This window comes from Polypterus senegalus, chromosome 5, assembly GCF_016835505.1.
Source record: "Polypterus senegalus isolate Bchr_013 chromosome 5, ASM1683550v1, whole genome shotgun sequence".
Lineage (NCBI taxonomy): Eukaryota > Metazoa > Chordata > Cladistia > Polypteriformes > Polypteridae > Polypterus > Polypterus senegalus.
The window spans coordinates 142759461-142771538 of NC_053158.1; the positions used below are offsets into that span (position 1 = coordinate 142759461).

Below are 12078 nucleotides of genomic sequence, written 5' to 3' on the forward strand. Positions count from 1 at the left end.
TTTAAATTTAGAAAATAAAATTTAAAAACTTTTTTCCCTCCTATCATACTTCACTCTATCAAAACCAATTAACACATTCAAAAATATTCCAGCTATCTTTAGTAACGTGTGAGTATTGTGTTTTGAATTTATATTTTTATGTAAGGAGGCCTCCAGAAAAATAAAGGTTAAAAAATTTCTCCCCATTTTGAAATGTATATTTACTTATTTATATATTCTTGTATGCATGCATTTGTTTATTAAATCGTTTTGCAAGCTTCAGCTTTAACATTTTATTAAAAAAATGTTCATTCCCACTATTAATCCCTACCAGATTTTATTTGTTGATATCTTCTTCTTTGTTTCAGGAGCTAATTTTGTTACTCGAAAAATTAGTCGCTCTGTGGCCAAGATTCACCTCGGACAGCTGGATTGTTTCAGCCTAGGCAATCTGGATGCCAAGAGAGATTGGGGTCACGCCAGGGACTATGTTGAGGTAGGTTATGGATGGGTTGTACAAGCTGCTGAAAACAGGATCCCGCACACATTTATTCATTCCTTTTTACAAGGCGAATATGTTTTTGTAGATCATCTGCAACAGAAATATTTAATCTGCATGCAGTCTCTTGTGAACGTTTGCCAGGAAGGAGTAGACAGATGTTGGGATACTGCTTACTAAGTTATAATTGCCAGCCTTTTTTCAACAGTGGCAAAATTTTTCTTAACGATGTTCTTAAACTGTTGCATGTTATAGCAAGATTATAAAAGTTCAATAGTTTTCTCCATATTTCCACCACGGTGTACTTTATTTGGTAAATGTTGTAGAAAAGGATGAAAAGTACATTATTTCTGACAAATATATATCAGATTAGATTGTCTCAACTAATCTGTAATGAGTAGCAGAGCAGTGACACTCTTCCCAGTACCCCCACATTTTGGTTCCTTCTTAATAGTTGTATTGTACTGTAGGTATTGTTTTTTGTTGCTGCTTGGCAAAATCTTCAGGAACATATTGTAACAAAGGTTATTTCTTATATACAGTAACTCCACAAGGATAAGGTTTTATTTTGTGACTTTTTATATATTGTGTTGTTAGCTTGTTTACATGAAAACATGTTTACACCGATCTGTGCTCCTAAGGAGGATAATACTAGTAAGAATGTGGTGGACTGGGTTGGTTGCAAGTGTGTGAAAAGTGTGATACAGTTGGGTGTACCTGTGAGGATCCCAAAAACAGCATTTTTCCTTGCCCCATAAGACAAACATTCTCAGAGCTATAAAATACGCTGAGTATTAAGTAACTTATAAGTATAGGGCACATGTACCTAGTGAAGCAAGTGACGATGATCAAATGTATATCTAGATTTTCACAGAATTTTTAATATATAAAGAAAATAAAGTCATACCTAGAAACAACAAAATGCATGTGATTTTCAACAAAAAATCCATAATTCTTAATTATTATTTTTAATTTTCTTAATTTTAGAAATAACTATAAAATAACCTGTGTTTCATTAAAGAGAAAAATAAGAATAAGATGAATTGTTTTTTTTTTTTTGCCTTTTGGTGTTTTTCCCTTTGATTTTTCAAATGAATTAGATGTATGCCTTATCTACTGTGTGGCACATAAAGTAACCGATATGTGTATTAAGTTAAAAAGATGATGCTGTTATTTTTTAAATATGGCCAGTAATAAAATGGTAACATTTTATTTGAATTAAAACTGGTGTACATTATCTATATTACAGGTTGACTTTGTAACTTGCTGTTCTTCCAGTGTGAGAGCAATAGTGCAAAAAGCACCTACCATGATAGCCCTGTCCATCTGTCTGTCCACATGAAATATCTCGGCTCATAGTCGACCGATTTTGGTGAAATTTCACATACTTATTTTTCATGGTGATTTGTCAGTATAGTTACGATTTTGTTGTGATATCTTGGCTACAGCACACTGCACACATTCTTGAAGTTTCAAATTTTCCCTTTGATAATCATTGATAAATTTAAAAACATTTTCTTAAAAAAGATTTCTGTGTGATTTCAACTGTGAATTAGTTTACAATTTCACCTTGAGAGCAGTTACTTCAACTTGTGTATTTTTTAAACCATTTTTTCAGTCGTTCAAGAGCCCCTGGTGACACCTAAACAGTGAAGCACCTGCAATCATTTGCGCTGAAACAAGTAAATTTTGCTGCAGAATACTGGGTAGGGTGTGTTGGATGCAAGTGGGATTTGATGGCTAAATGTTACCATATAAAGAAGGAATGATGTTAGATGTGTATTATTTATTATATATAGAAAAGATGGCAGCCATCATGTCTGACGTCTTGTGTGTACTCCTCCTGCAGCTGTCTTGTTGTTTTTAAGTTTTTAGATGTGCGTACCTCATCTGCACTAATCACTTATGACAGAGAGATGTTGTTAGGCATTGGTAAACATCAACCTCACAATATTATTCTTAACTTGCCGTACCTGGACTATTTCCTCCACCGATACTTCTCTGGACGGAGCATGCTTGCTGTAGAACTGAGTGAAGAATGTTGACGGAGGAAGGAATGATCCAAGTGGCTGCAAGACAATAGAGGTGGGTTACATGTTAAGCAGAAGGCAATGGTTAGCATACCTCCTTTCCCCAGCCTTCTGCATAATAATGTTTGATCTCTCAAAAATAAGATGGATAAACTCAGAACCAAGATTATATCCCAGCGAGAAGTCAGAGACTGATGAGCACTGATCTTCACTGAAACCTGGTTATTGGACAATATACTGGAATCAGCTGTCCACCTGCACATTCACTCTATTCATTGCAGGGGCCGCACAGAGGTGTTTGGCAAATTCAAAGGTGGGGGAATTTGCATTTATATTAACAACCAATGGTTCTCAAATGTTCAAACTGTCAGTAAACACTATTCGGGTGATGCAGAGTACTTAATGCTGAAATGTAAACTCTTATTTACCAAAGGAAATTACCGCTATGTTCATATTGTCTTTTTACTTTCTTCCAAAAGTATGCACTACAGCAGTACTGGGGGCATTATTTGAGGTTATAAATGCACAAGAAAACAAACACCCCAATGCAGTGTTTATAGTGGCTGGTGACTAAACCACTGTAATTAACAGACTGTGTGGCCAGCATACCAACAACACATTACTTTTTCTACACGTGAGAAAAACACACTGGATCACATGTATAGGAAGAGGGTATATAAGGCTGTAACTTGACCTCGCTTTGGACAGTCTGATCATGTCTCTGTATTACTGTATCTGGCATACAGACAGCTCCTCAAACATGTTCCCACTGTAAGGAAACTGTTAAAGTGTGGACAGAAGAATCTGAGCAGGAGCTTCAGGACTGCTTTCAGTGTACTCAGTGTAATGTTTTTCAGAAGGCTGCTGTGAATAAGGACGGCACTGTTAACCTGGGGAAATACATTTTAGTAATTTCTGGCTACAGAAGCACTTGCACTGATTTTATTGTGCCCTTCAAACACATCTGGGTATATCCAAACAATAAATCATGGAATAATTTAGAGGTCCACTCCCTGCTTCATGCTCGATCCAAGGCATATGCCTCAGGCGATGCCAGCAAGTACAAAATATCCAGATATATCTAGCTATTTACAGAAGCCAAGAACAAATACAGACTTTAACTGGAAGGCCACAGCACTACTGCTTACACTTGATGAATGTGGAAGGGATTGGGAGACATCACAGGTCAAAGAGACAGAAGTAGTGGGTCGAACACTGATAGCCATTTTTCTCCAGATGAGTTCAACAAATTCTATGCCTGCTTTGAAACCCACAATACCGAGTCAATGGGCAGGAAGGGAGCTAATGAGGGTTCAGTGGTCCTGTTTACAATATCATCCGCAGATGTAGAAAATTCTCTGAGGAGGATAAACCCCCGGAAGGCAGCTGGCCCTGATGACATCGCTGGATGTGCACTCAAAACTTGTGATTCAACCCTGGCTAATGTTCTGGCTGACATATTTAACCTCTCCTTTATGCATGCCACAATCCTCACCTACTACAAAACAACCACCATTTTTTCACTGCCAATAAAGAGCCAAGCTAACTGTCTGATTGACTACGGGCATTGACTCCTATAGTGATAAAATGCTTCAGGAGAATTCTTATGAGCCAGAGTTAGATGTTCATGGCCAACACAACGGAGACCTACAGTTTGCATACAGACCAAGCAGGTCGACAGAGGATGCAGTTAGCACAGGATTGCATACTGTTCTTACACACTTAGAGAACAAGGACTGATATGCCCAGTTGCTGTTTACTGATTATAGCTTGGCTTTTAACACTGTAATACCAGCTGAGTTCTCCACTCTAGGTGTGCCACATACTCTCTGCAAGTGGGTCCTGGACTTTTTAACAGACCCCAGTCGGTCAGTCAGGCTGGGCAACAACATTTCAAAAACAATATTCTTAAATACAGGAACCCCACAAGGATGTGTTTTGAGTCCCATGGTATACATGCTGTTTATCCATGACTGTGTCACTTCCCAGCATAACACCAATATTAAAAATAGCACCATCATTGGGCTGATTTCTGGGTGGGACAAGTCAGCGTACAGGACGGGGGTTGCTGCCTTGTGAAGTGGTGACAGGACAGTACTCTCTTTCTTAACTCCAGCAAAACAAAAGAGGTGATTAATGACACACAGAGAAGAGAAGTCAGCATTTCTCAGGATCTCACTTGAATCTACCATGCCACAGACATGGCAGGGAAAGCCTGGCAGCATTTATATTTTCTGAGAAGGCTGCCGAAGTTTTCCGTGCCAAGCACTATCCTCGGCAACTTCTATAGTTGTACAAACGAGAGTGTCCTCAGCTACTCCATCACCGTCTGGTTTGGAACTATGGGACCCCAAGGCTCTACAGTGAGTGGTAAAATCAGAGTAAAATGTCATTGGAACAGCACTCCCTGCAAGATGACATCCATAACACCAGAGTTCTCAGGAAGACCCATAACATTATTAAGGATACAACCCACCCAAAACATGAACTACTACCGTCAGGGAGACAGTATAAGAGCATGGCAGCTAGAACAGAGCAGAGCTTACATTGAATCATTTATTTATTTACACATGCAATCTTCTGTTTGTTTTTGCATTTATTTTTCACCTTAGTGTTTTTAGTTTATTGTTGTGCGTTCTTGTTTGTTGCTGGAGGACTCGCAGAATAAGATTTTCATTGTACTGAGTATATATGACAACAAAGTTGAAGTTGATTATTTGTTCAGTTTTGTAATAATTGTATACTTTATTTGTTCTGTATGGTAGTAATGATGTTATTTATTTAATTCTTTCACCGTAGAAGGCAAGTACTGTTCCTACTATGCCAGAATGCAGTGGTAGGGTTGTTATATGGTAACAGTTTGCTATCTGCCTCCATTCCGTCCTGCTGTCATCTCTGTGGCTGCATGGTGCCTTTCACAAACCTCAGTCACAGCAACTCAATCTCACTGCTCTTTGAAACCGAAGTGAGAGAAATAAAAGCAACTTAACATATGCAGAAACGTATGAAAGTTGACTTAGTGATGTCTTATGCTACTGTAATTAAACACATACTTAGTATTTCTGTTGCACAATTAAAAAAATTAATGGCTGCATAATTTAAAGATTACACATTCCAGTGTTTCTCTAACAGTGTAATTAATCAGCGAAGTGCTATAGTGAGCCGCTATCTATTGTGTTCATATACCAACATTAATTTTAACTTGAGACTTCAGCACACATTTTAAATCTTCATAGGGTGGTGCTTGGATAAAAATTACATTTAAAAAATTTGAAATACAATTAGCCACAGATCCTCCACATCTGACAACTTACAATAGCACTTGAATGGACTTGTTGTTTATGAAAGCAACTTTAGCCACATGATATTGTAAAATGATATTAAAAAACATGTTATATGTACACTACTAGGGCATATAATTACATTCAATTTTAACTGTAATTTTTGAATATGATTCACTTATGTAAAAATGTGTAATACAAAAAGTTATGGTAACAGATTATTTGATGAAGTGATTAGAAAATTTAAAAATGTTCCAACTTTCAAACCAACTAAGTCTCCAAAAGCACCTGCATATTACACCCTGCATACATTCCTTACTTATTTCAATTTCTAAACATCAACTATTTATTGTCAGCATTGCTATGACCTGTAGTCTGCTCAGAAAACACTTCTCAGCCATCCCCATTCCACAGCTGCCCTCTGCTTCTTTGGTTTCCCTTTGTTTTCCCTGGGTATACTAAACATTAATGCTGTCCATCCTATCACTGAATCATATCTTTGGGTTATTTAGATGTTTTTAGATAATTCACACTTTATCATTCTATGTTAAACAACTTGATGTTTAAATGTATTTTAATGAATCCCACTTTAGGCAGTGCTTATGATCAAAAATTACCAGAAAGATAATAGAGATTTATAGCACTTTAAGGGCTCCTACAGGACAGTCTGTACAAATATGTTGTACATGTTCTACCTGACAGATGGAAAAAAAGCATGCTTAGTCACCTATTATTTGAACATAACCTAAAATAAACTACCTATAATCTTCCCACACTGCCTCAGCTATCTTACTGCCAGTGAGCTAATGCCATACTCTCGACTGTACTTGTAATTTACAGGTTTAGCCTGGAGAAACCATTTCTTGCCTAGGGGTACATGCCTGATGAAGGGGCCTTAGCTGCCTCGAAAGCTTGCATTTATTCTATTTAGTTAGCCAATAAAAGGTGTCATTTTACCCTACTTTCTCCTGTATCAATCTATGGCTAACACAGTACAACACTCTATTGCCTAGGGGTAGGAAAATCTTATTTTGCAGACTCAAATATTGCTTTATATGTCCCTTAATAAAGACTTATGGCTATCCTAATGCAACACCCTCAGGTGGCTCTTGGGTATATTGCATCGGAAAGTCAGTGTAGTGACAAAACACAGCATCCCGATCGCCTGCCTTTCAGATTTTTATTTCCATGCTTTCCACTTCCATCTGCTTTTGGAAAAGAAACACCGAATGACTTCAGTACAAATGACACACAACGTCCAAAAGGTAACACCTTGAAAAAGTTCTTCAAAATATGTGGCAAGGATTATAGTTCTCTACACTTCTAAAGTGCATAGCCCTAAGACCGTAGACCAACCCACTGATTTTCCGGTCTCCTGACAGTTACGAAGCATCTTTCTTTCACAGTTTTCTGGAAGTTTTAGTTCTTGCCTAAATATGACTTTTTTGAGCCATTTTTTGAAACTGAAGCCTTCCTGTGTTTGGAGTCCAAAGCTTTCCCTCTTAAGCGACTTGAGATTAGTATCTGTGTATTTAAATGCATGCTAATAATATGATATACATTACAAGCAATTTAATAGCATACGTTGTTTACTAGAATAAATGTGCAGAAAAGGCCAGGTGTGTAATATAATTTAATAGTTCACTTTATCATATACAGTACTATATTGAAGAAAAAAAAAATCTTTCTGTGTGCAAATAAAAACAAAGTGCAATTTTTATGGCATAAAAGTAAATGTTTATCCTTGAATGATTAAATGAATCAAACAATATTAGTTACTGAATTAAATCTGGAAAAATGTCTTCCTAATTTTATTCTCTATTTACTGTATTTAGAATTTAAGCCTTCTACAAATTTGCTTTTTGAAATGAAAGCCATTTTATTTATTTTGGAATAGTGCAATGATATACTGCTCAGGAAGTAGCTATATACAATATGTGTTCTTTTAATGATATTTGAACTTGACATAATGATACAAACTATATAAATATTTTATATGGTGAAAGCTTTACAATGCAATTTCTGTTTGGTATGTATACTTGTTCCCTCACAATCTATTTCAAGCACTTTTTGAAAGTGCAGTTTCCGTGTTGAAATGTATCTTATTTTAGAATAAGATATTTCATTTTTGATACCTGTTTAGCAGATTTATTGTAATGTCGAGGATTAATTATTTAAATTCCATGCCCAACGTCATGGAAGATGCTGAAACAAGTTTAAAAAAATTTTAAAAATGCAGTTGGACTGCAAGAAAGAATGTGAAGTGCTGGGACTTGATTTTTTTTGAGTAAAAATGTATATAACTTTTAAATTGTATGTATTGCTCTGTTATCAACAGACAGGCAGGTGTAAATGGACTATAAAGTGTAGTGTGAGATATGCTTCCATTTTTGTTAAAATGGGATAATGCAACCTTTTTTTTGTTTACTGGTATGAAGGTTTTGAATGTACAATATGTTTTTAATGGTCACTAACAGCATTTTTATTCTGTAAACTTAGATTTTTTTCTTTTTTTTTTTTTTGCAGTACTAATACTAGGTATAGTCCTAATTTCTCCTGTAATTTATGACTATGGTAGAAAACAGATGAAGTTTGGTTTTAAATATTTCAGTTCTTTTGTATACACATCAGTATATAGAAGGGATTATAGAAGTCAGTCAGCACATCTCATTTTAGAAAGAACCTTTAGTGTACTTTTTAACTTTTTATTTTTTGCCTCCATGATTGACATTTTTAATTTATTTTTTTATTGTTTATATATTTTTTTATTTCTAAGCATTCACTCATTTTTTATATACATGTAACATTTTAACAAAAAATAGGTGACTGACAGGAAATTGATTGCATGTCCACATTCTGTAGAAAGTAATACACAAAAGAATAATGGCTATAATTTGCTATTTCATTTGTGTGTATGAATATTCGTCTGTTTGTTTCTCAGTGTTCATGAAATGAGTACCTACAATGGTAGTTATGACAATTTGTACAGATAACATTCTTACATTTAATAAAAGGTTATATTCTTGACTGTATTAGTTAGTGTAAGGCATGCCAAAGGGATAATACAGTATATAATGCACAACCAACTTCTTAATAGTTCTCACCTTGATTAGGAGAAGATTGCAATTCTAAAAAGGTGAGTTTTAAGATGTTGTTTTAATAAAGAAACAAATTAAATGCACCAAAGTTTATGAGAGAGGGAGTTACAGAGCTGAGGAACAGTGTAACTAAAAGCCCACTCTCCCATTGAAGACAAGGTGGATTGATTTGACAAAAGTATAGGAGCACAGTGATCGAGCTGGTGTATAATCTTGAAGTAGATCTTTTAAATAAGTAGGATCCAGATCACATGCTTAGTAAGTGAGGACAAGAATCATTTAGTGAATAACATACTTAACTGGGAGCCAGTGAAATATATATAGGGTGAGGGGAGTGTTTTTCTGTTTCCTTACCAAAGAGAAAGAAAAAAACAGGTTTTGAGCCATCCATAATTAATACCTTACAGGTTTCGATAGCAGAAGCCTATTCAAAGTACTATATATTTATCCATTTCTATTCTAATCTGTTGTTGCCAGGGGCAGAGCCTGTTCTAGAAGTACTAGATGCAAGGCAGGAGCCAACCCTGAACAAGCCACCAGTATATCACAAGGAAAACTCTTTCACAAACCCACACTCATTTAAAAGAGACCAAATTACAATCTAACTTAACTAGCTCAAAACTGAGAAAAAACTGCTCAGTCAAGAGGAGAACATAAACAGATTATTAGAACAAAACATCTATAGTTATAGGTCAGGCCACACAGAGAGCAGTGACCAGAGGAAGAGCAACATTAAAGTTTGGATGCAGTGGGTTGAAGCAGATTCTGAATCCTTTAATCCAGTGTTGATCCACCCCGAAAATTTAGTTCTTGGTTTTAAATCAAAAGGAGATACAGTGATGTTATTGACCGTGCCTAATCTAGTAGTTAAATTCTTATTTAAAAAAAATAGCAAGTATGCTAATAGATGGAGGTACAGAAAGAACAGTGATAGGAAGGGTGCATGAATAACATGTTCCCCAGTCTGACTTCTAATATTGTTTCTTTGACATTGAAGGGGAAATTTTATCAAAGTTGTGTGTAGAGTGGTATACTCTAGATGTTAGATTGAGACATGATCATTGAAGATTGAACATAATGCAAACATAGAATGTGAATTTCCCCTTGGGATTAATAAAGTATCTATCTATCTATCTATCTATCTATCTATCTATCTATCTATCTATCTATCTATCTATCTATCTATCTATCTATCTATCTATCTATCTATCTATCTATCTATCTATCTATCTATCTATCTATCTATCTATCTACAACAAAGATATAACTGATCAAAAGGATGTGTAAAGAGGAAGGCAAATGATGAATATAAAGAAAGACTAGATGTAGAGGAGTTAACTGTGGTGTGGAGGAGCTTACTGTTGTGCCTAGGAGAAACAAACTGAGGTGGTTTGTGCATGTGGAGTAAAAGGCAGTGAACGACCATGTGAAGAGGAGCTACAAGATGGCTAGGGAGCCTGAACAAGGTGCAGTTGGAGGTATTACCTAATAATGTGAAAAGAATAGGTTCTGTCTTAAAGGATGCCTAGGACCACAGGGAATGAGAAAAAGCCTAGGGGGTCAGGTCAAGCAGCTAACCCAGAAAATGTCAGTTACACAAGAATTGATGCATAGTGGTTAAATATTTCTCCTTTCGCATTAAGCATTTTTTGATCAATGTACAATTAATATAATATAATATTATATATATAATTTGTGATGGGTACGTATAGCATCAAGGAGAGGAATGAAGAAGGTCAGAGAATAGTGGATTTTGCCTAAAGGATTGACATGGCTGTGGTGAATACTTATTTTAATAAGAGGGAGGAACATAGGGTTACGTACAAGAGTGGAGAAAGATGCACACAGGTAGATTACATCCTATGCAGAAGAGTCAATCTGAAGGAGACTGAAGACTGCAAAGTGGTGGCAGGGGAAAGTGTAGTTAAGCAGCATAGGATGGTGGTCCGTAGGATGATGTTGAAGATCAAAAAGAGGAAGAGAGTGAGGGCAGAGCCAAGGATCAAATGGTGGAAGTTGAAAAAGGAAGATTGCAAGGTTGAGTTTAGGGAGAAGGTGCGACACGCACTGGGTGGCAGTTAAGAATTACCAGACAGTTGGGAAACTACAGCAGATATGGTAGGGGTGACAGCAAGAAGGGTGCTTGGCGTGACATCTGGACAGAGGAAGAAGGAAAAGGAAACCTGGTGGTGGAATGGGGAAGTACAGGAGAGTATACAGAGGAAGAGGATGGCAAAGAAGAAGTGGGATAGTCAGGGAGATGCAGAAAGTAAATAATAGTACAAGGAGATAAGGCGCAAGGTGAAGAGAGAGGTGGCGAAGGCTAAAGAAAAGGCATATCATGAGTTGTTTGAGAGGCTGGACACTAAGGACCTGTACCGATTGGCTAGATAGAGGGAGCGAGCTGGGAAAGATGTGCAGTAGGTTAGTTTGATAAAGGATAAAGATGGAAACATACTCACAAGCAAGGAGAGTGTGTTGAGCAGATGGAAAGAGTACTTTGAGTGGCTGATGAATGAAGAAAACGAGAGAGAGAAGAGGTTGGATGATGTGGAGACAGTGAATCAGGAAGTGCAACGGATTAACAAGGAGGAAGTGAGGATAGGTTTGAAGAGGATGAAGAATGGAAAAGCCATTGGTCCAGATGACATACCTGTGGAAGCATGGAGGTGTTTAGGAGAGATGGCAGTGAAGTTTTTGACCAGATTGTTTAATGGAGTCTTGGAAAGTGAGAGGATGCCTGAGGAGTGGAGAAGAAATGTACTGGTGCCGATATTTAAGAATAAGGGAGATGTGCAGGACTGCAGTAACTACAGGGGGATAAAATTGAGGAGCCACAGCATGAAGTTATGGGAAAGAGTAGTGGAAGCTAGGTTAAGATATGAGGTGATGATTAGTGAACAGCAGTTTGGTTTCTTGCCAAGAAAGAGCACCACAGATGTGATGTTTGCTCTGAGGGTGCTGATGGAGAAGTATAGAGAAGGCCAGAAGGAGTTGCATTGTGTCTTTTTGGACCTGGAGAAAGCATATGACAGGGTGCCTTGAGAGGAGTTGTGGTATTGTATGAGGAAGTCGGGAGTGGCAGAGAAGTATGTAAGAGTTGTACAGGATATGTACGAGGGGAGTGTGACTTTGGTGAGGTCTGTGGTTTGAGTGACGGATACATTCAAAGTGGAGGTGGGATTATATCA

At 36.9% G+C, this 12078-nt stretch overlaps 1 protein-coding gene across 1 annotated transcript in view; it reads left to right on the plus strand.

Moving 5' to 3' along the window:
- gmds (GDP-mannose 4,6-dehydratase) overlaps positions 1–12078 on the plus strand; it is an 861801-nt gene that overhangs the window by 458169 nt on the left and 391554 nt on the right. The window contains exon 7 of the mRNA XM_039753423.1: positions 348–475. Within this exon, the coding sequence (XP_039609357.1) occupies positions 348–475 (128 nt within the window). The remainder of the gene's footprint in view (positions 1–347; positions 476–12078) is intronic.